Source organism: Erinaceus europaeus, chromosome 4 (assembly GCF_950295315.1).
Source record: "Erinaceus europaeus chromosome 4, mEriEur2.1, whole genome shotgun sequence".
In the NCBI taxonomy this organism is placed as follows: Eukaryota; Metazoa; Chordata; class Mammalia; order Eulipotyphla; family Erinaceidae; genus Erinaceus; species Erinaceus europaeus.
The window spans coordinates 83,974,658-83,999,657 of record NC_080165.1 but is presented as its reverse complement, the minus strand read 5'-3'; the positions used below and the strand labels follow the sequence as shown (position 1 = coordinate 83,999,657).

At 38.0% G+C, this 25,000-nt stretch overlaps 1 protein-coding gene across 3 annotated transcripts in view; it reads right to left on the bottom strand.

Moving 5' to 3' along the window:
• KHDRBS2 (KH RNA binding domain containing, signal transduction associated 2) overlaps positions 1–25,000 on the bottom strand; it is an 829,362-nt gene that overhangs the window by 555,072 nt on the left and 249,290 nt on the right. For 2 of the 3 annotated variants that reach the window (XR_009549510.1, XM_060189997.1), the window contains exon 3: positions 3,400–3,516. The exons of the other annotated variant lie outside the window; for it this stretch is intronic. Coding sequence is in view for 1 of the 2 variants with exons in the window: in XM_060189997.1 (XP_060045980.1) it covers positions 3,400–3,516 (117 nt within the window). In the remaining variant the exon portion in view is untranslated. The remainder of the gene's footprint in view (positions 1–3,399; positions 3,517–25,000) is intronic. 3 annotated transcript variants of the gene reach the window in all.

The window sequence follows — 25,000 nt, the reverse complement described above, 5'->3', positions numbered from 1 at the left end:
TGGCTGATTTTGAATATTTTTCCGCGATTGTTGTAAACATTCATCACGAAAGAATGCCTCCCATTGCAGGAAGAGGGGGCCTGGGAGCGTAGCACGAGTCACATCTCTCCAATCTTGAGGGGTATTAAGGTTCTGAAGCAGGCCTTGTAAAATGGACCTGGTCCATGGGGCATGAACACCATCATCTTTGATAGCCTGGCGTAGTTCCTTCAGGTCTGTGGCGGAATATGGATACCAGGCCTGAGGTTTTTGTCTATTGGGGGCAACATTGACCGGAAATGTGTGGACTTGCTCTGATAAGTGTGTAGCGGTAGGAGGAGTCATCGAAGTGGAAGCTTCTGGACAAGTGGCCGAAGAAGTGGTTTTGGAGGCTACAGGAGAATTCGGACATGTGTCTATCAAAACAGGGTGGGGTGAAGAAGCAGCCGTGGAGGCAGCAGGAGGTTCCAGACACGTTTCTGCCAAAATGGGGGTGGCCGAAGAAGTGGCTGTGGAGTCCAAAGGAGAATTCGGACATGTGTCTGCCAAAATAGGGGCCTCAGGGCAAGATGCCAAAATAGGGGCCTCAGGGCAAGATGCAGAGGAATTAGGGTGGGTCAAGATCACGACAGGCCTTTGCTTCTTCTTGTTTTTAAGGTGCTGGTTAAGTTCTATGATTACTTCCTTTATCTCTTTGACCTCAGCCTCTAGGTCCTTAAGCCTTTTGAGAGGTTGACCTATATATCCCTTAAAAGCTGCTATGATGATCAACAGGATATAAGGTGAAGCCCCGAGAAAAATGTCCCAGATATATAAAAATTGTATACTGGAAAAAGAATGCAGGATTTGGAAAAGATTTTCCATGGTGGAAAGATCTCCGGAAAACAATAAGAAAGAAAAAAAATCACAGTGCCTTAACACAATATTGCAGATACCCAAAAGGTGTGTACTTATCTAAGATGTCTTCTTGTAAATCTGCTGCTTACAGGTCCCTGTTCAGGCGCCAGATGCCGGGATAGCCTGAGGGTACTTCTTCCCGAGCTAGTGCTCTCTGGGTTGGAGAGAACTCAACTGGAGCTGATCTAGGCTGCTGTGTGGGAGAGGGATCAGGAACTCGTGCTGCACCAACTTCCGCAGGAGATACACTCTGGAACTCTCGGAGCCGGAAAGCAATTTCCAGGTGTCTTTAATCAGAAGAGCAGCTGTTTTTATACTCTCCAAGTAGGGTGGAAACAGGATGTGATATAGAGAGGGTGGAGAGAAAAGTGACTGGTGAAAATCAGAGTGTGACAAGGAGGGGGCGGAACAGGCGAGAATCCTATAACTGAACCACCAATGCCCTGGAGTGCTTTATGTAAAAGTGATTTATGTAAATAGACCAAACCTTTGGATCAGTAAATCCCTATATAGGCATATGGATAAGAAGAAGCCAGGGGGAGGTGGCAACTACCCAACATCTCCCCAGCCCTATTCGATAACTGTCTTCCGTACTTATCAATTCCCACTATTATGAAATCCACATTGTTCTCATTGTAATGAATAAATTGTTACCTCTCATAGAATCATTGGAATCTCTGTACTGTAATTTATGCCTCTGTTTTTCAGCATAATTTCCAAAGCAGGAAATAGATTACTATTAATATTATATTAGTATTATTTGTCTGTTTTTCCTAGTAATAATTCCTATTTTCAGAAATAAATGAACATTTATTAAATCAAAAGTATTCAAGTGATATTCATCCACTCTATCTCAACAAATACTAGAAGATACTTTATGAACAACTCTCTATGATTAAGTTGCTATTTTTCCAAACCACTAAATTCTATATCTAAAAAAATATTATTATTTTATATAACTGGAAATTTATGTAATTCAGGTGTGGGGATAAAAAAATTTCAAATGTCAAAGCTAATATATTTTTGGATGAAATATTTCTATTTTAAGTCATATTTTTTGTTTAAAATTTTATTTGGGGCTTAATGTTTTATAGTACAGTTGTTGCCACATTGGTACAATTTCCCATCTCCTTATGATAGATGTCCACAAAATACTCACCCCAACTTAGTTTTTTTTTTTTTTTTTTACCAAGGTACTACTCAGCTCTGACATATGGTGGTGAGGAGGATTGAACATGGGACTTTGGAGCCTCAGGCATGAGGCTCTCTTTGCATAACCATTGTAGTATCTACTCTTGTGTTTGTTTTCTTCATCATGATGCACTCAGACTCCAAAGTCTTCTGCACCCTGCCTTTCTCCGTCTGCAGCCCTTTGATTTGTTGGAACAGACCTCACTAAATCCAAATTTTACTTTGTGTTTTTCCTTTCTGGCCTTATTTTGTAATCCCCACCTATAAGTGAGATCATGTACTATTTACCTTAATTTTTACTTTATCTCACTTAACCTGATTCATTCAAGTTCTAAGATGAGGCAAGAGATTACTTCATCATTTTTAATATCGGAATAGAATTCAATTCTGTATATAAACCACTACATTGTGGTTTTTTTTTTGTTGTTGTTTGTTTGTTTTCTTTTTTCTTCTTGTTGGTGGATTAATGGTTTATAGTATGGTTGTTGAAATATGAATACATCAATACCCCATAATTGTCACTCACTATCAAGTCCTCTCTCCACAGAGTCTTTTGATTTGGTAAAGTACACCCTACCTATTCTAAGGTTTTCTTTTTCTTTTTTTTTTTAACCTTTCTTTAAAATTTTGTTTATTATTGGATAGAGACAGAGAGAAATTTGGAGGGGGTAGATAGAGAAAGAGAGAAAGGAGACACCTGCAGCTCTACTTCACCACTCATGAAGCTTTCCTATTGTAGGTTGGGACCAGGGGCTTGAACCCAGTTCCTTGCACACTGTAGTGTGCACTTAACCAGGTGTGCCGCCTCATGATTCATCTAAGGTTTTCTTTTTCTAGGTTGTTCCTTGATTTTGTAAGTGAGACAGATAATCTAGTATTTGTTTTTCTCAGGATTTCCTAGCAATCCTAGGTTTTTTATGATTCCAGATAAACTTTTTTTTAATTTATTTATTGGGGAATTAATGTCTTACATTCAACAGTAAATACAATAGTTTGTACATGCATAACATTCCCCAGTTTCCCATATAACAATAAAACCCCACTAGGTCCTCTATCCAGATAAACTTCTATAGCTTAATTGAAAGTATTGGTAGAGATCTATACAAATAAATAGAAGAGCATAAAATACAGATAACACTTATTTATTCAAAAAAATGATAAATTGACCTTTATGAGAATGAAGGAGGCCTCACAAAATTCAACATAGCAGCTCCACAAGGTGTAAACCATGGGAAATTGTGGAAGAAAGTTCAGGTGTGGTTTTAAATTTTAGTCATGAGTATCAACGGTAATGTCCTATTTTTATTAAATATCTAATTCAAAGTTCAGTACCTTTGCTTTATCTCTCATTGATCCTTTCCCCAGAATGGACATTTTAGCACCTGTTTCTTCCTGTAGTCTCTTCAAGGAGTTTCCTCTTGGTCCAAGCAATTTCCCCACAAAATTGAACTAGGAAACAAAATCAATAGAATTTCTGTTTAAAGAGACAGAGAAAATCAAGAACTGAACCAAGAACAATGAGTTTGGGTTTTCAAACTGTGCCATTTAGAGTTATGCCACTCATATAACGTACACAAAATTATTATAACCTATTTTCCAGGATCTATATTAAAAGGTATGCCTCTTCATATAGGCATGCAAAAATCATTATGTGGAAAATATCAAATTTACATACTCAAGTAAGTTATTTATGAAAGAAATTAGGTCCAGAGGGAAACTCAGTTAGTAGGGTATTGTTATATACAGGGTCAAGTTTTGAGTCCTAACATCATCTGCGATCACCAATGCACAAAGAAAGATATAGTACTGTGATGTCTTTCCTTTGTTTCTACCTCTTTTCATAAATGTATCAAAACTAGAAAGGAATAAATTAGACTAGGCACCTATGAATTATGAATGTATGTATGTATGAATGTATGTGTGTTAGAAAAGAAAGAAGTGAATTATGGAGAACTATGGTTCACAAAATCTTTAAAGGATTTTTCTCTCAATGGCATTATTAAAATAATAAATATAGTAACATAAGTCTATGTATCCTCAAAACTGAAAAAAATAGTTTATTTATTAGATAAAATGTAATGTTCATGATTGTTAATGTGTGTGCCGATGATACTCGTCTAAATTTCACTAGAAGAATAAGGAAATTACTTTGCCCATCAATCTTAAATTCTCTATGCTAAAGTGTCATTCTTATTATCAGTAAATAAAATATATGGGCACATAATTATATACAATAATAAAAAGAAAGCATATATATATGACAGTATAATAAGTGGAAAACTGGTGTGTCTGTTTATTCACCTTAAAATATGATTAAAAGTAAATGAAGCGATATAGTTACCATTACAAATTATCTGCTAGCAAAAGGGATATCATCAAACTAAGTGAATCAGATAAGTCACTGATTAACTTAACAAATAAAAAGAAGGGATTCAGAAGATGGCTCACTTGACAGAGCACACATTATAAGTCTGGGTTCAAATACCAGGCTATCACATGGGAGCACATGCATAAGAAAGCTTCATGAGTGGTATATGGTGTTATGGTATCTCTTCTTCTGTGTCTTGTCTTATGTTCTCTCTCTCTCTTTGGTGCTATGGTATCTCTTTTTCTGTGTCTTGTATCATACTCTCTCCCTTCTCAAAGAAATAATTGTGTAGTTTATGTTTTTTTTCCCCATTAATATAATGGATTGTCTACTGAGTTTATGATGAGCCAACCTTGTGTCCTACGTTGATGAAGCCTATATTTTCATGATGTACTAAGTTTTATTTCTATAGTCAAATAGATAAAAGGAGCAATATGAAAGTTAAAAAAAGAGCACACAATGGGTCAGCTGATTTTCAACAAGTACACCATAATAACAAAACTTGAACAGTAAATATTTTTTTAAGAATGGCGTCCACAGGGCTGGATAAGATGACCAAATAGGGAAATAGTGTGCTTGCCTTATCTAGAGATCTCAACAGAATATAGATAAGATTGTGCAAAAAATAATAATAAAAAAAATCAGTGATCAGGACAAGGAAAACACCCATAGCAAGAAATACAGAGAATTCATCCAGAAAATAAGAAAACAGTGTGACACACAAGATAGAGTAACTCCACCAAGCATGAAACTCCAGCACCAGACAGAAGGATCTATTGAGAGGAGAAATCTGGGGAGGGGTGCTTAGTCCTGGGGAGAAAGGAAGGCTGTATGTAAAGATTTATCAAAACTCTAGACATAAACCTACCTTATGACTCAGAAATTCCTTTTATGGGGACATCTACAGAGAAAACAAAACATGTACCCACAAAGACCTACATACATTATGTTCATAGCTACACATTTTTCTATAGCCCAAATTAGGAAGCAACCCAGATGCCCAAGGACAGTTTGTATGACAAGAAATTTGTGGTATATATGAACATGGGAATATTATATAGCTGTTTAAATGGTGATGTAATATCTTCTTCAGAACTTATAGATAATAAGTTGAGTGAGACAAACCAGAAAGAGAAAGTCTAATATCAAATGATCTCACTTACAGGCAGAATATAAGAATAAAGAACAGTGGGGAAAATATATGGTGAAACTAGGACTGGCTGTGGTGTATTGTGCCAAAACAAGGGACTCTGGGGAAAGAAGGACAAAGACAGAATGAAGGAATATTAGAATCCTATTGTGTATCTTAGAAACTTATCAAGAGGAGATGAGAGTTTGTACCTATGTCCTAAAGACCAAACTGTAAACCATTAACTCCCAATTAAAAAAAAAAAAAAAAGAAAAGAAGCAAGATCTGGCTGAGTTTGGAGTAGGGCACCAAAGTAAAAATCTATAGATGAAAGGTGAGAACAGATGTTCAGCTTCACTGGGGCTGGGGGTGGGGGGCTGAAAGGGGGATGGGCACACAGTCCTTTGGTGGTGGGAATGGTGTAGATGTATACTTCTATTAACTTTAAGTCTCATGAATAAAAAAAAAGTGAAAACCTCTCTAGATCTACAAAAGGTTTCAACCCATGCCAGTTTCAAGAATACAGTGTTTAGGGAGTCGAGCAGTAGCACAGCGGGTTAAGCACACGTGGTGCAAAGCGCAAGGACCAGTTCTGGGGCGGCTCCCCACCTGCAGGGGAGTAGCTTCACAGGGGTGAAGCAGGTCTGCAGGTATCCATCTTTCTCTCCCCCTCTCCTGTATTCCCTGGCTCTGTCCATTTCTTCCTGTCCTATCGAGCAACGATGACATCAGTAACAACAACAACTACAACAACAATGAAAAACAAGGACAACAAAAGGGAAAAATGAATAAATATAAAAAAGAATACAATGTTTAGTAGTAAACTATGGGACATATACTGGCATACTCAATAGAATGAAACCATTCTATGGAGGGGGGCCCTGGGTTCAAATAGAAGCATCACTTGGGAGCATGATGGACTCCTTGGGTAGCAGAGGAATGCAGTGATATTTTTCTTCTCTTGGTGTCAGTATTCCTTCTTCTTTCATGACTATAGGAATGAAAATTGGAACTAGAAGGCAATTTAGCAATACTGGCATGCATGAGGCCATAATCCATGGATTCACTCCCAAAGTTGCACATACAATAGTGAAGTAATATCATAAATGTAAGCATGAATGCTCTTGATTTTTTTTCTTTTTTTGTTAAGTCTAGGTATGCACCTCAATTATACTTTTTAAAATTTTATTTGTTTTGTTTTTTATTATCTTTACTTATTATTGGAGAGAGACAACCAGAAATTGAGAGGGAAGAGGGAAACAGAGAGGGAGAGAGACAGATAAACACCTGCAGAACTGCTTCACCACTCACAAAACTTTCCCCTGTAGGTTCAGACCAGCAGGTTGAACCTGGGTCCTTGAGCAATGTAACATGTGCACTCAACCAGGTGCATCATCACCTGAACCCTTCTCTTGATTTTCTTTAACATTGAACACTCAAATAACTGGTAATGTTATAATTTCAAGAAAGTAAGAAGCAACCTACCATTTAAGGTTTATATAATCATATGCATAAATGACTGAAAAATCAGAAAAAGTCCTAAAACTTGTAAAATAGAATAGTGAAATTGGTTGGTGTATTCTTTTCTCATTTTTGTAATGGTCATTAGGAATTTGGTGCCTACAAATTGGAGCAAAGCAATCATTCACTAATATAGTCCACACTTTCATATGCTCAAAGACTGGGGCTCAAGAGGCAGTTTCTTACTTTCAGGAGTGGTGTCCCTAGCAATGGAACAATGCTGTAGATGTCTCTTTTTCACTTTCCCTCTCTTTTCCCTACCTTTCCTCTCTACTTCTCTCTTTCTCTAAGAAAAATCCAAGAAAAAAAAAGTAGACAGGAGTAGTATAATAGTTGTGCAGGCAATGAGCCTCAATGATAACCCTTGGTGGGAGAAAATTAAATACTACAAATCAGTGGTGATGGATATAGCATAGTGTATGGAGCACAGGTTTCATTTCTGGTACCTCATATTTATAACATTTATATGGCAAGGAATTTATAGTGATTGTTATAACAACAATAGGAAAAGAATATACCAAGATAAGAATGGACAATTCAGTTTGTAGCCTATTAGCTATTCTAATTTTATAAGAAAAATTATTGCGGGAGTCGGGCTGTAGCGCAGCGGGTTAAGCGCAGGTGGTGCAAAGCACAAGGACCAGCATAAGGATCCCGGTTCGAACCCCAGCTCCCCACCTGCAGGGGAGTCGCTTCACAGGCAGTGAAGCAGGTCTGCAGGTGTCTATCTTTCTCTCCCACTCTCTGTCTTCCCCTCCTCTCTCCATTTCTCTCTGTCCTATCCAACAACGACGACAACAACAATAATAACTACAACAATAAAACAACAAGGGCAACAAAAGGGAATAAATAAATAAAATAAAATATTAAAAAAAAATAATAAAAAATAAAAAAAAGAAAAATTATTGCTACATCATTATAATAAACTAGGTAGATTGACAGATGATGGACTTAGGTGTGATGAAATTAAAAAAATACAAAAGACAAATTAAACTAAAGTGCTCTTCTAAAACAATAAACAAATCACCAAACTCTTAGCACAACTCACTAAGAAAAAAGTAAGAGGGGGGCGCAGCCAAGATGACGAGTTGGCAGCAGCTGCTGGCCTGAGTTCTGACCCTATTAGAAAGGGTAGGATACTGGCCTTCAGCAGGATGGGGAACAAGGAGTCCAAAGCATGACACCAAGGAGGTGACTATAACTCTAGCTGGTTTAGAAAATAGAGAAAAAAGAAAGAAAATTTTTTATTATTTCTCTCTCCACACATAACCAGAACCAGCGGTGGGAACCACTGTTAGCAAACTCCCTGCTGATCTTTTTTCTTTACCAAGATTCCTGGCTCACCAAGGGTGTCATTCCAGTCCTGTTCCTTTCTGAATCCCTTGGCTTTTTTTTTTTTTTTTTTTCCTGCTTAAGTGACTTAGGCCCAATTACAGTGACAAATATCTGACCAAGCAAAGCCTCACCTTGCCTGGGAAGACTGCCTGGAAGTTTTTTTTTTTTTTTTTCAATCCATTATCTCGGCTCCTAGTGCCTGAGCTAATTTGGAGCCATCCAAGCTGCAGACTCACTGTTAGGGCTTTTTATTATGTTCTATTTTATTATTACTATTATATATATGTGTGTCCCTTTGCCGCCCATCCCTCAGGTTGACAAAAATTAACTCTTAGTATATTTTTCATTGCTAGGAAACTTGGATGTCTTATCCAATGTGAGAGGAACATGCTTCACTCTTCCTTTTTTTTTTCTTTTTTATTTAAGAAAGGATTAATTAATAAAACCATAGGGTATGAGGGGTACAATTCCACACAATTACCATCACCCAATCTCCATATCCCACCCCCACCCCTGATAGCTTTCCCATTCTGTATCCCTCTAGGAGCAAGGAACCAGGCTCATTGTGGGTTGCAGAAGGTAGAAGGTCGGGCTTCTGTAATTGCTTCTATGCTGAACATAGGTCCATACTCCCAGTCTGCCTCTCTCTTTCCCTAGTAGGGTGGGTCTCTGGGGAAGCAGAGCTATAGGACACATTGGTGGGGTCTTCAGTCTAGGGAAGCCTGGCTGGCATACAAATGACATCTGGAACCTGGTGACTGAAAAGAGAGTTAACATACGAAGCCAAACAAATTGTTGAGCAATCATGGGCCCAAAGCTTGGAATAGTGGAGAGGAAGTGTTAGGGGGGGTACTCACTGCAAACTCTAATGTACATCTGCTTTCAGGTATATATTTTGTGGATACTTGTGAACATATGCTCTCTCACACAGAACCTGGTGTACATCTAGGTTTTGGGACTTGGTTAGAAAGTGAAACACCTGAGATGGAATTAGAGTATACTATGAAAGGAATGGTCTCACCCGAGTAATGAAGCTGAAGGGTTGTCATACCACACGTGAAGTCTCTGGACACAGTCTGAAGTGAAGCATGTTGAGGTGGGAATCATTGTGTAGGTTAGGTTGTGATCGGCAGATGCAATATTATTTGATATGGATAGGAAGAGGCATACGGGAAAGTGGGCCCTATCCAAGGGTTCCAGGACTGAGGGAAGTAGAGGCTCTATAGTGGAGATGTGAGGTTCCTGCTGTCTTAGAGTTCAAAAAGACAATCAATAGTTAATGTTATCACCACATTATTTGGTAATCGGGTTAACTTTTGAAAAGTCATTTTGTTATGGTTTGCTATGCATTACCCAGTATCTTGTATATAGCTGTGCTATTGGTTGCTTTTGATCTACTTGGTCTTTTGAGAGAGTCTGCATATCAATTACACACCCTATATATTAAAAAGATTGAGTTTGTGTTTTGAAAAACTTCGAGACATACAATTAATTTCCCCCTCTCATATTAATTAATTAGTCATATTAATTTATATGACTACATTTTACTAGGAATGTACATAAACACCATTCCCACCACCAAAAGACTGTGACCCATCCCTCCCACCCACTTCCACCCCCCACTGTCCCAGGAAGCTGCATGTCTACCCCTCACCACAGGGTTTTTACTTTGGTGCCCTACTTACAATTTGGTCAGGTCCTGCTTTAAGTTTCCCTTTCAGATCTTCTTCCTCAACTTCTGTTGATGAGTGGAATCATCCCATACTCATCTTTATCTTTCTGACTTAGCTCACTTAACATAATTCCTTCTAGCTCTATCCATGATGGGTCAGAGAAGGTGGGTTCATTGTTCTCAACAGCTGCATAGGATTCCATTGTGTATATACACCACAACTTTCTCAGCCACTAATCAGTTGTTGGGCACCTGGGTTGCTTCCAGGTTTTAGCTATTATGAATTGTGCTGCTATGAACATAGGAGTACACACCTCTTTTTCATTGGGTGTTATGGAGTACTTGGGGTATAACTCCAGGAGAGGAATTATTGGATCATATGGAAGGTCCATGTCTAGCCTTCTGAGAGTTTTCCAGACTGCTCGCCACAGAGGCTGGACCAATTTACATTCCCACCAGCAATGTTCCTCTCTCCCCACAACCTCTCCAGCATTTGTTGCTGCTGTCCTTTTTGATGTATGCCATTCTTACAGGAGTGAGGTGGTATCTTAGTGTTTTCTTAATTTGCATTTCTCTGACAATCAGTGACCTAGAGCAGTTTTTTATATGTTTGTTAGCCTTTTGGATCACCTCTGAGGTGAATGTTTTGTTCATATCCTCTGCCCATTTTTGGATGGGGTCATTTGCTTCTTTGGTGATAAGTTTGATGAACTCTTTATATATTTTGGTGATTAGTTTCTTATCTGATGTATGGCATGTGAAGATCTTCTCCCATTCTGTGAGGGGTCTCTTTGTTTAATAGTTTCTTTGGCTGTGCAGGAGCTTTTCAATTTGATGTAGTCCCATTGGTTTGTTTCTGCTTTAGTCTTCCTTGCAATTGGGTTTGATTCATCAAAGATGTCCTTGAGGTGTAGGTGGGAAACTATTTTACCAAAGTTTTCCTCTAAGTATTTGATTGTTTCTGGTCTGACATCTAGGTATTTGATCCATTTGGAGTTGATTTTTGTTTCTGGTGAGATATAGTGGTTCAATTTCATTCTTCTGCATGTTACAACCCAGTTTCCCCAGCACCTTTTATTGAAGAGAGTCTCCTTTTTCCATTTAATCTTTTGGGCTCCCTTATCAAAGATTAGATGTCCATAGGCGTGGGGATTTATTTCTAGGCTTTCAATTCTGTTCCACTGGTCTGTGTGCCTATTTTTGTTCCAGTACCATGCTGTTTTGATGATGATGGCTTTAAAATATAGTTTAAAATCTGGCAGGGTGATGCCTCCATTTCTGTTTCTTTTCCTCAAGATGGTTTTGGCAATTCTAGGTGTTTTCAGGTTCCAGATAAATGATTGTAGTTTTTGTTCTATTCTCTTAAAGAAGCTTGGTGGAACTTTGGTGGGTATTGCATTAAATTTGTATATGGCTCTGGGGAGAATATTTATTTTGATGATATTTATTCTTCCAATCCATGAGCATGGGATGTCTTTCCATTTCTTGGTATCAGTTTCTATTTCCTTGAGTAGCGACTCATAGTTTTCAGCATACAAGTCTTTCACTTCTTTGGTCAACTTTATTCCTAGGTATTTGATTGATTTTGCTGAAACAGTAAATGGGAGTGATTTCTGGATGTCTTCTTCATATTTAGTGTTTGCATAAAGAAATGCCACTGATTTTTGTACATTGATTTTGTAGCCTGATACCTTGCTATATTGCCTAATAACTTCCAGTAGTTTTCTGCTGGATTCTTGAGGTCTTTCTATGTATACTATCATATCATCTGCAAATAGTGAGAGCTTGACTTATTCCCTTCCAATCTGTATTCATTTGATTTATTTCTCTTGCCTGATTGCTATGGCAAGAACTTCCAATACTATGTTGAAGAGTAATGGTGACAGTGGACAGCCCTGTCTAGTCCCCGATCTGAGGGGGAAGGCTTTCAGCTTCTGTCCATTGAGTATGATGTTGGCTGTAGGTTTGCTTTATATAGACTCCACTATCTTGAGGAATTTCACATCTATTCCCATATTTTGTAGAGTTTTGAGCATGAATGGGTGTTGGATTTTGTCAAAGGCTTTCTCTGCATCTGTTGAGATAATCATGTGGTTTTTGGCTTTGCTTTTATTGATGTGGTGTATGACATTGATTGACTTATGGATGTTGAACCAGCCTTGCTTCCCGGGATGAATCCCACTTGGTCATGATGAACAATCTTTTTGATATGTTGCTGTATCCGGTTGGCCAAGATCTTGTTTAATATTTTGGCATCTATGTTCATCAGAGATATTGGTCTGTAGTTTTCCTTTTTTGTTCTGTCCCTATCAGCTTTTGGTATCAGGGTGATGTTGGCTTCATAGAAGGTTGAAGGGAGCATTTTTGTTTTTTCAATCTTATGGAAAAGCTTAAGAAGTATGGGTACTGTTTCCTGAAAGTTTTGTAGAATTCATTTGTGAAGCCTTTTGTTCCATGACTTTTGTTGTAGGGGAGGTCTTAATAACAGTTTCAATTTCTTTGTCTGTGATTGGTGCATGTAAATTTTGTAGATCTTCTTGGTTCAGTTTTGGAAGGGCATATGCTTCTAGGAATTGTTCCATTTCTTCCAGATTCTCTAACTTAGTGGTGTATAGTTCTTTATAGAAGTTCCGCATGATTCTCTGGATTTCTGTGGTGTCAGTTGTGATATCTCCTCCATGATTTACAATTCTATTAATTTGAGTCTTCTCTCTTTTTTGTTTCATGAGTCTGGCTAGGGGTTTGTCAATTTTGTTTAATCTTTCAAAGAACCAACATTTGGCTTCATTGATCTTTTGTATGGTTCTTTTATTTTAGATGTTGTTGATTTCTGCTCTAACTTTAGTGATTTCTGTCCTTCTGGTTGCTTTAGGGTTCCTTTGTTCCTCTTCCTCTAAGTACTTGAGGTATGCAGTAAGGTCGTTCATTTGAGCTTCTTCTTGGTGTTTAATATGTGATTGTATGGCTATAAGTTTCCCTCTCAGAACTGCTTTAGCTGTGTCCCAAATATTTTGATAGGTTGTGTCTTCATTTTCATTTGTTTCCAGGAACATTTGAATTTCCTGCTTGAGTGAATCACTGACCCAGTGGTTCTTAAGGAGTATGTTGTTTAGTTTCCAAATTCTGTGACTTTTAATAATTTTCTGTTTGTTGTTAAATGTTAGCTTTACTCCAGTGTGGTCTGAAATGATACTTTGGATGATTTCAATGTTCTTGAAATTATTGATGCTGTCTTTGTGGACTAACATGTGGTCTATCCTTGAATATGTGTTATGTGGATTTGAAAAGAAGGTGTATTCCAGTTTTTTGGGGTGAAGGACTCTGAAAATGTCCAAGAGTTCTAGTCTGTCAATCTCTTCATTCAATTCTCTTGTATCTTTGTTGGTTCTCTGCTTTGTTGATCTGTCTAAGTGTGAGAGTGGGGTATTGAAGTCTCCCACTATTATTGTATTACTATTGATGTATTTTTGAAATTCTTTCAGTAAGTGCTTGACGTATTTAGATGGTCCCTCATTGGGTGCATAGATGTTAATGATTTTTAAGTCTTCTTGGCTGATTGATCCTCTAATCATTATGTAATGTCCTTGCTTATCTTTTCTTTATTAAATTTAAAATCTATCGTGTCTGAGATGAGAATGGCTGTTCCTGCCCTTTTTTGTGGTCCGTTAGCCTGTATGATAGTTTTCCATCCTCTCACTTTAAGTCTGTGTTTATCTTGTTGTGACAGATGGGATTCTTGCAAGCACCATATGGTTGGATTATGTTTTCTGATCCATCCCCCAACTCTGTGCCTTTTGATGGGTGAGTTTAAGCCATTGACATTTATTGATATTATGGTTTTAATGTATTGTAGTGCCATTGTTTAAATTTTTTTTTGTTTGCTCTGATATATTGCAAGTATTATAGTGACGTTCTTATGTATAAGAGGTCTTTTAGAACCTCTTTCAGGGCCGGGCTTGGTGACGGTTGCCTCCTTTAACTATTGTTTGTCTAAGAAGGTTTTGATCCCTCCATCTAGTTTGAATGAAAGTCTAGTAGGATATACTATTCTTGGTTGAAACCCTTTTTCATTCAGGGATCAATAGATATCTTGCCATTCTCTTCTGGCTTTTAGAGTTTTGAGTGGAGAAGTCTGCTGATAGTCTTACGGGTTTTCCCCTGTATGTTACTTTTGTTTCTCTCTTGCAGCCTTTAGTATCCTTTCTTTATCCTTACTTCTTCTTATTGTGACTGTGATTTGTCTTGGTGTCTTCAGGTCTGGGTTGATTCTGTTTGGTACTCTCTGGGCCTCTTGAATTTTGATGTCCTTTCTGTTTTTCAGGTACGGGAAGTTTTCTTCTATTATTTCCTCTAGAATATTTGCTTCCCCTTCATCTCTTTCTTCCTCTGGCAGGCCAATTATATGAATGTTACTTCTTTTGAGATCATCTCTTTTTAAGCTCTTTCACCTCTTTCTTAGTTTTCTCTAATTCATCCTCTGTCTGACTAATTCTATTTTCTGCTTCTGTTAGTCTGCTTTCCCTTGCCTCCACTTCTTTCTTCATTACAGCTATTTCAGATTTCAGTTCTCTAATTGCCTCAAGATAATCAGTATTTTCCTTGGGTCTCAACTGTTGTTTCCCTAATACTGCCATTCATTTTCAATGTTGTTTTCATTTCGTTTCCAGAAGATGTGGTCAGAGCTCAAGCCGCTAGCAGCTTCTCAGTCCGCCATCTTCTGGGAACCCCCACTTCACTCTTCCTAACTCCTCTATCCACTCTCCCCTTTCTCACTCATCCTAGCTAATTATAAATAAATAAATAAAAATTTAAAAAACCCTCTCCTTTCACTGCTTTTTTTTTTTACTTTTTTTTTTCTTTTCTCTCTCTTTGTCCCCGTCTTCCTTTCTTCCTCCATCCTTCTCTGCTTTCTGAATTCACTGATACTTGTCTGCGAATTATTTCATGGAAGAAATCTGACTCAGAGTGGACTCTCTTTGTGTGTGTCTCTACTCTACTTCCCTTTCACCTCTTGCTAACCCTAGAATTTACAGTGGAAAGTAGATTTGCATATTTGTCTATTCTTGCTATCCCTTTTTTTCTGTCTCTTCCTTTTTCATTTGGATTTGGTTGCTATTTTTTTCTTGGATTGGAGACATTGTTGGGCTAACTGGTATTAGTTAAACTGCTTCAATCCTTGCTTCAGTTACTACTGTAATTTCTGAGGGTGGTGACTGCATTTTTCATAAAGGCATTTAGTATAGTGTGGTGTGTACTCAAAACACAACAACTGAGGAACAACAGAACATAAAAATAAAAATCTTGTCAATAAAAAAATAAATGGTTAAAATAAGAGCAAATAAAACTGCTACTGCAATGAATGAAGACAAGAGCCCAGAGTAAACTACATTTCAGTCAGAAGTAACCATAGATAAGAAAAGTATGCAAGCAATAATAAAGTTATTAATAACAGAAATGAAAACAACTTTGGGAGAAAGGGCTAGCATATTAGGGAAACAACAGATGAGACCCTCAAGGAAAATACTAGCAACCTCGAGGTAATTAGAGAACTAAAAGCTGAAACAGCTGAACTGAAAAAAGAAGCTGAGGGAAGGGAAAGCAGATTAACAAAAGTAAAAACAGAATTAGCCAGACAGAAGATGAGCTAGAGAAAACTAAGAAAGAGGTGAAAGAGCTCAAAAAGACATTCAGAGACACTGAAAACAACAACAGAGACACATGGGATGATCTCAAAAGGAGTACCATTCGTATAATTGGCCTGCCAGAGGAAGAAAGAGAGGAAGGGGAAGGAAACATTCTAGAGGAAATTATAGAAGAAAATTTCACAGACCTGAACAACAGAAAGGACATTAAGATTCAAGAGGCACAGAGAGTCCCAAACAGAATCAGTCCAAACCTGAAGATACCAACCCACATCATAGTTACAATGAAAAGTAGTAAGGATAAAGATAGGATCCTAGAGGCTTCAAGAGAGAAACAAAAAGTCACATACAGGGGAACACCCATGAGACTATCAGCAGACTTCTCCACTCAGACTCTTAAAGCCAGAAGAGACTGTCAAGATATCTATGAAGTCCTGAATGAAAAAGGGCTTCAACCAAGGATAATATATCCTGCTAGACTTTCATTCAAACTAGATGCAAGGATCAAAATCTTCTTAGACAGACAATAGTTAAAGGAGGCAACCATCACCATGCCTGCCCTCAAAGAGGTTCTAAAAGACTTCTTATACGTAAGAACATCACTATAATACTTGCAATATATCAGAGCAAATAAAAAATTTTTGAATAAAGGCATTATAATACATTAAATCCACTTTCCATATGACCTAATAATTCCTCTCCTAGGTATATACCCCAAGGTATAATGCCAAATCAAAAAGATGTGTACACCTATGTTCATAGCAGCACAATTTGTAATAGCTAAAACCTGGAAGGAACCCAGGTGCCCAACAACAGATGAATGGCTAAGAAACCCGTGGTATGTATACACAATGGAATACTATGCAGCTATTAAGAGCAATGAACCCACCTTATCTAACCCATCTTGGACAGAGCTAGAAGGAATTATGTTAAGTGAGCTAAGTCAGAAAGATAAAGATGAGTATGGGATGATCCCATTTATCATCAGAAGTTGAAAAAGAAGAACAGAAAGGGAATTAAAAACAGGATCTGATTAAATCAAGAGTAGGGTACCAAAGTAGAAACCCCGTGGTAAGGGGGAGGGTGGACATTCAGCTTCTCGGGGGAGCGGGTGGGGGTGGGGTTGGGTGGTTGGGATGGGACACCGTCTTTTGGGATTGGTGTTTATGTACACTCCTATTAAAGTGTATTCACATAAACTACTATTTAACTAATAGGAGAGGGGAAAACTTGATTGTATGCCTCGAACTTTTTAAAACACAGACTGAGTCTTTTTTAATACATAGGCTGAGTCTTTGATATGCTGACTCTCTCAAAAGTCTAAACCAGGTAGAACAGAAGCAACCAGTGGCACCACTATATAGAAGATGCTGGGTGTTATACAACAAACCCTAACAAAGGGACTTTTCAAAGTTAACCCAATTGGCAAATAATGTGATGGTAACAATAACTATCCATTGTCTTCTTGAACCCTACGACAGCAGGGACCTCACATTTCCACAGTAGAGCCTATATTTCCCCCAGTCCTGGAACCTTAGGGTGGGACCCGCTTTCTTGCATGCTTCTCTAATGCATATCAAATAATATTGCACCTGCTGACCACATCCTAATCAATGCAAGGAGTGCCATCCCAGCATGCTTCACTTCAGACTGTGTCCAGGTTCTTTTAATTGGATATTTATTTTTTTTTAATTTATTTTCCCTTTTGTTGCCCTGGTTGTCTTATTGTTGTAGTTAATATCAGCATTGTTATTGATGTTTCACTGTTGGCTAGAACAGAGAGAAATGGAGAGAGGAGGGTAAGACAGAGAGGGGGAGAGAAAGACAAACAGCTGCAGATCTGCTTCACGGATTGTGAAGCAACTCCCCTGCAGGTGGGGAGCTGGGAACTTAAACCGGGATCCTTAGGTTGGTCCTTGTGCTTTGCGCCACCTGCGCTTAACTCGCCGTGCTACTGCCCGACTCCCTGGATATTTAAATTTTAAATGCACTATATAGCATTTTTTAACAAGTATTTACTGTAGTTTATATTTTCTTATGTGATTTTTTTCTTGTTTCTAGCATTTGCTGATTTTGAGGGCAAAACTGAATAATAGATCACAGAACATTTTTTTTTATTATAAAGGATTAGATGCCATTTATTAACCACATTAGAAGTATTATGGGGCTGATTATACACATCTTTTTCTTAGCACTGGGGCATTGGGCACACTTGATTTTACCATGCCGAGATTATGTTTTTATTTAGAGAAGGACATAGAAAGAGACTGAGAGACACCATAGCGTCCAAACTTCAGGATTGTCTACACCCCCATACCTACTCCCCCACCCCTACTCCTATCCTTATATTATGGCAACTTCCATGTGGTTCTTGGGCTCAAGTTCAGGCTGCATGTGAGAAATAATATGCACTACCTGGTGAACTATCTTGCCAAACCCTATTACACACCTTAGATACCGTTTGAGTTTGGAAAATTCATTTTTCAAATAAGTCCTTAAAAAATTCAATACAAAAGTCAATGTGGGGGCCAGGTGGTGGTTAAGCATACATATTACAATGAACAAGAACCTGAATTTGAGCCCCCAGTTGCCACCTGCAGAGGGAAATACCTTTGCAAATGGTGAAGCAGTGTTGCAGGTGTCTCTGTCTCCCTCCCTATCTTCCCCTACCCTTTTGATTTTGGCTGTCTCTATTCTATAAATAAAGATAATAAAATTTAAATAGATATAAAAATTCTTTCTTAGAAACAGTTACTTCTACTTTCATCCTATACTCAGTCCCAATTCAACCAAAGACAGTTAACATAATCATAATAGGGGACAGGGGTAGATAGCATAATGGTTATGCAAAGAATCTCTCTTGCCTGAGTCTCCATAGTCTTAAGTCTCAAATTCAATCCCCCACACCACCATAAGCCAGAGCTGAGCAGTGCTCTGGTAAACAATACAAAATAAAGGTTAAAAAAAAAAAGAAGAAAGAAAAAACATAATCATAATAGGTAAATTATCAGTTCATTGCTGAGTTAATTCCTCTCTCTCTGTCTCCCCCCCTCTCTCCCTTTCTCTCTCTCTGTCTCTCTCTCTCCTCTCTTTCTTTCTTGATGTTTGAAGTATGGTTGTTGGCACATGGGTCCAATTTTGTCTGTGCATATCATTTCCACCTCCAACGTAGGAACTTTCTATTGTGCACCAGAACCTCAGTGCCTTTCATTAAAGAGAGTCAAAATAAACAGCACTATACAACACTGTTTTCAGTATTTAGCCATTATTTAGTAACTTGTGAATAGCTAATCTGTAAATTTTCTATTAGTGAACACAGCTGTATTTTCAATATGTTAAATATCATCCTAGAGTTTGAAAGCACTTTATCTGCATATATTGAAAAAGTTAAAATTGTGTATGTCAAATTCATTTATGATTAAATCACAGAACAGTTGCTTTATAATAACTTCTACTTTAAAACTCTTGAGCACTCTAAATCAGAATTTATTATTTTCTAAAAGCAAACATTACATTTGTTCTCATTTCAATAAATTTGTAAAACAATAAAAAGTAGATTGTAAATAACCACATTCTGATCAAAACCCTAAGTATATTTTAAGAACTAAAATATGAGAGGTTTCTTAATATAGTAACTTTATCAAAGAATAGTTTAAAAGCAAGTAGAATAAGCTTCAATAATATTGGTCATACATATTTCAAAATTATCAATTCCTTCTCAAAGTACAACAAAACCCAGTATATTTTACATATGTCTTCCATTTTAACCTTGTTATGACTATTTGTTTCCTTATGATTAATAAGATTTCAGCAATACATTTGTAAAAAAAAACACTTTAGTATGTGGCATTTTTCTGGTGATATATTTTGTATATAAATTAATTTCAACAATTCTGCTGTTTTTCAAATAGGAAACACATTCATCTATCCATTTCTCTTTATTGGGGATTAAGATTATATCTATTTTGTGATAAAAGGACAGTGTTAATCATGAGAGTCACTTGTGGAAAATATCTGAGCTTTCATTTTAAACTACCAGAATTAATTCTTCCCTTTTATAAGACAGGATTAAAGGTGATTCCTCCAATTTTCTGATACTCAAATTCATTTTGTCCTTACCTCTAATATAATGTTAGAGCCCTATTTCCATATCTAGTCTATTCCTCATTTGGGAATAAATTCCCTTATTAATGAGTAGAATTTCATATGCTGTTATACTTGCTTTGACAATTCAACATTAAATCAAACTTTTTGCATTATAAGCTATTATTCATTATTACTAAAACAAGGAAAATTAGTTGGAGCATATTAGACAAAGATCACATTTGCAGATAAAATATTTCAGGCTACATTGAATCAATCATTTAGGAAACTGGAGGATAAGGGAGTAGAGTCTTATTTGCTCACAAAACATGCTAAGTGTGGGCTGGGTGGTAGTGCAGTGGGATAAGAGCACATGGCGCAGCAGGTTAAGAGCATGTGGCTCAAAGTGTAGGGATAGCACTTGGCTCCCCAAGGGGGGTCTGCAGTGGGGTCGCTTCACAGGTGATGAAGCAGTTCTGAAGGTGTCAATAAAAAGAAAACAAACAAAAACAACATGCTAAGCTACCATGCTAGAAATATATATATATTTCTAATAAATATATAAATTCTAATATATATATATATATATATATATTCATATATATATATTAGAATTTATAAAAAATATATCAAAGAGAACTACTTTCAACTTTAAAAAATAGACAATGGGGAATATATTAAAGAAGATAGGGAAGATAAATAACTTTAGAATCCACTGTTAAAGACAATATCATTTTTTTCATAATTTAATTTTTTTAATTTATTAATTTAAAATTAAAGATTGAATCAATTCAGTTCCTCATTAGGCACAGCAGCTTAGCATCTAAAAGCTGTAGTATATAGAGAATATAAAATAAAGAAGACATATATAACCCTTCAACAAATGTATATACAGGCAGACTGCCGAGCTAGTGTAGTGGCTCTGCCTATGGACTCTGAGATAGTCAGATAGGGCTTCAGGTTCAAAGCCTGGCCTCCCCAGAAGCCGGTGGTTCACGGATAAGGTGACAAAAAATGTATACACTACTGGGATATAGGAACATACAAAGATGTTAAGACTGTAAAAAAAAATTATAAGTGCCATAACAGAAGTATACATTGTATACTATGGTGTTTCTGAAGTAAAGATAACTAACTCATGAAACAAGTGAAGTGTTCAAGAAGAAAAAATCCAGCAAGGGAGTCTGTGAAGAATGAAGTGCAGTGGGAAGAGACAACAGCTGATAAATATCATCATTTTACATTTTTCTATTTATTAAGTGGGTGTGATAGAGGGTAGAGAGAGAGTGAGAGAGAGAGAGAGAGAAGAATCTGTAGCCCTATTTCACCATTCCTGAAGTTTCTGCCCTATAGGCTGGGACCAAGAACTTGAACTCTTGTCTTTGAGCATTTTGAACATGCTAATCTGTGAGCTGTACTGGGTAAGGCATTGCCTGGGATTTATGAAGCTGCTTTTCATGACCTTAGAAAATAATAATGGGACTTCAAGGGGCAGGGATATGGAGCAGCAGCTGTGTTTCTCTCCTCTCCTCTCCTCTCTCAGGTCAATTAGGAATACCAAAGGAGACCACCTGGGACTGCAAGAAGACAGGACTAGAATGACTTCAGGAACCCACCTAATCAAACACAAGAGTACAAACGTGTGGCTCATGGACAGCGAGGAGCCTAGGAAGAGATTAAGTGGCTGGTAACAGTCCAGCAGTTCACGAGTCCAGGCACCACCTCCAGTCTGTTTTACCAACAAAAAGACTGCTGAGGGGAAGAGAGAACTCCCCTAAGACTCACCAACTATGAGTCTCCATTGCTACTGCCCTTATAATCTGGAGCAGCAGGGCGGGCAGTGGTAGGGTGGGGGAGGCCCTGTGCTGACACCAGGGGACAGAAAACGAACCAGGGAACTCAGGAGAAGATCTATTCTTCGGTGGCCTAGAGGTGGGTCAGGAGTCAGTGATTAAAGAAGCCTACTTACAGTTTAAAAGTGCTAAGTCTCTCATAGCCTACAGGGAAGAAAAAGAAAAAAAAGAGGCTTTTAAACCTCTTAAGCCTTTTAAGCTCCAACTCAGGGATTAAAATAATATTGAAACAATTGTCAATTTCTACAACTGTGAACCCTTTAAGTACCTTACTTAGACACAAGTCAATCCAGGCAAGAGTGATCAGTAATTTGAAAAGTACTGAGAGAGGGACCTCATAACATACTATATAAAATGGTTAAGCCAACAAGAAGAAATATTGGAGAAATGAACCAGGACAAGAGTCCAGCTAAAAGCCCCCCAAAGGTTGAAGCACAAACTAATGAGGTCCACATCCAAATGCTAGTTAAGGAAATAGTCACAGGAGTGAGTAAAGAGTTTGAAAGAATTGTCCTTCTTTCTCCAGACCCCAAACCTAGATATAGACCAGGTCCCCTAAGATATAGCATATATTCACACGTCCATAAACCAGGGAAAATATATACCTGAAAGCAGAAGTACACAAAAGTGTGCAGAGTGTACCCCCCCAACACTTCATCTGCACTATTCCAGCCTTTAGGTCCATGATTGATCAACAATTTGGTTGGCTTTGTATGTTAACTCTCTTTTCAGCCACCAGGTTCCAGATGCCAGCATGATGCTGACCAGAATTCCCTGGACTGAAGACCCCACCAATGTGTCCTGGAGCTCTGCTTCCCCAGAGACCCATCCTACTAGGGCAAGAGAGAGGCAGACTGGGAGTATGGATCAACCATTCAAAGCTCATGTTCAGTGGGGAAGCAATTACAGAAGCCAGACCTTCCACCTTCTGCAACCCACAACCACCCTGGGTCCATGCTCCCAGAGGGATAGAGAATGGGAAAGCTATCAGGGGAGGGGATGGGATATGGAGATCGGGTGGTGGGAATTGTGTGGAGTTGTACCCCTCCTATCCTACTGTTTTGTTAATGTCTCCTTTCTTAAATAAAAAAAATAAATAAGAGAGAAAGAATTGTCATCAGAAATGCAGAAACAACCAATGAGACTCTGGAAGAAAACACCAAATATCTCAAGGTTATTAGAGAGCTGAAAACTGAAATAGCTGAGTTAAGAACACAACTAGCTGAACAAGCTGAAACAGTTCAGAACAGGGTAACAAAATAGATGAACTCAAGAAACAGTAGAGGGGAGAGAGAATAGAATAAATGAGGCTGAAGACAGAATTAGTAAGATGTAGGATGACTATGAGACAACTAAAAAAGAAGTAAGAGATCTCAAAAAGAGAATAAGAGGTATGGAAAACAACAACAGAGAACTCTGGGAGGATTTCAAATAAATTATATACACATTATTGGCTTACCAGAAAAAGAAAGAGAGGGAGGGGAAGAAGGCATTCTTCAGGACATAATAGCTGACAACTTCTCTAATCTAGACAACATAAAAGACATAAAAGTTCAAGAAGCCCAGAGGGTTCCAAACAGAATTAAAGACACCAAGCTTAAAGACACCAGGCTTAGAGACACCAAGGCACATCAAATTTAGAATGGAAAGGAATAAGGATAAAGAAAGGATCCTGAAGGCTGCAAGAGGAAAAACAAAGAGTCACCTACAGAGGAAAACCCATAAGATTAGCAGCAGACTTCTCCACACAAACACTACAGGCCAGAAGGGAATGGCAAGACATCTATGAAGTGCTCAATGAGAAAGGCTTTCAACCAAGAATACTGTCTGTATTTCTCTCCCCATCTCTGTCTTCACCTCCTCTCTCCATTTCTCTGTCCTATTCAACAATGATGATATCAATAACAATAACTACAACCATAAAAACAAGGGCAACAAAAGGCGAAATAAATAAATATTAAAAAAATCTTCTGCACAGCAAAAGAAACCACTACACAAACCAAAAGACCCCTCACAGAATGGGAGAAGATCTTTACATGCCATACATCAGACAAGAGGCTAATAACCAAAATAAATAAAGAGCTTGCAAATCTCAACAACAAGTAAACAAATAACCCCATACAAAAATGGGGAGAGGAAATGGACAGAATATTTACCACATAAGACCCAAAAGACCAAGAAACACATGAAAAAATGCTCCATCTCTTTGATTGTCAGAGAAATGCAAATAAAGACAACAATGAGATACCACTTCATTCCTGTGAGAATGTCATACATCAGAAAAGGTAACAGTAGCAAATGCTGGAGAGGTTGTGGGGTCAAAGGAGCCCTCCTGCACTGTTGGTGTTTATGTAAAATTGTCCCACCTCTGTGGAGAACAGTCTGGAGAATTCTCAGAAGGCTAGCAATGGACCTACCCTATTATCCTGCAATGCATATATCCTCGGGATATATCCTAAGGAACCCAACACACCCATCCAACAAGATCCATGTGTTGGTATGCATGAGATCCCTTCTGTTTCATTTGGTTTAAATCCCCCCTGCTTAACACTATTCTATTTACATAACCACTTCATTCTATTTACATAACTGTTAACAAGTACCACCCTCCCTCCAGGGCATTGGTGGTTCAGTGATAGGATTCTCGCCTGCTCCACCCCCTCCTTGTCACACTCTGATTTTCACCAGTCACTTTTCTCTCCACCCTCTCTATGTCACATCCTGTTTCCACCCTACTTGGCAAGTATATATATAAAGACAGCATTGTGAGTTTTACTTTACCTTGAGTTTAGCTTAGCTCGGCTTAGATTGGGCTGCGTCCTGAATGAATAAAGAGATACTGCCTACAGCTCAACCATGAGTCCCTGGTCATCTGTTGCCCGCCCATGAAGCCAGCCCAGCGAAAACAACATAACCCATCGAAAACAACACCGTGTACACATATGTTCATAGCAGCACAATTTGTAACAGTCAAAACCTGGAAGCAACCCAGATGCCCAATAACAGATGAGTGGCTGAGCAAGTTGTGGTTTATATACACAATGGAATACTACTCAGCTATAAAAAATGGTGACTTCATTGTTTTCAGCAGATCTTGGATGGACCTTGAAAAAGTCATGTTAAGTGAAATAAGTCAGAAACAGAAGGATGAATATAGGATGATCTCACTCTCAGGCAGAAGTTGAAAAACAAGATCAGAAGAGAAAACACAAGTAGAACCTCACCTGGAATTGGCATATTGCACTAAAATAAAAGACTCTGGGGTGGGTGGGTGGGGAGAATACAGATCCAAAAAGGAAGACAGAAGACCTAGTGGGGGTTGTATATGGA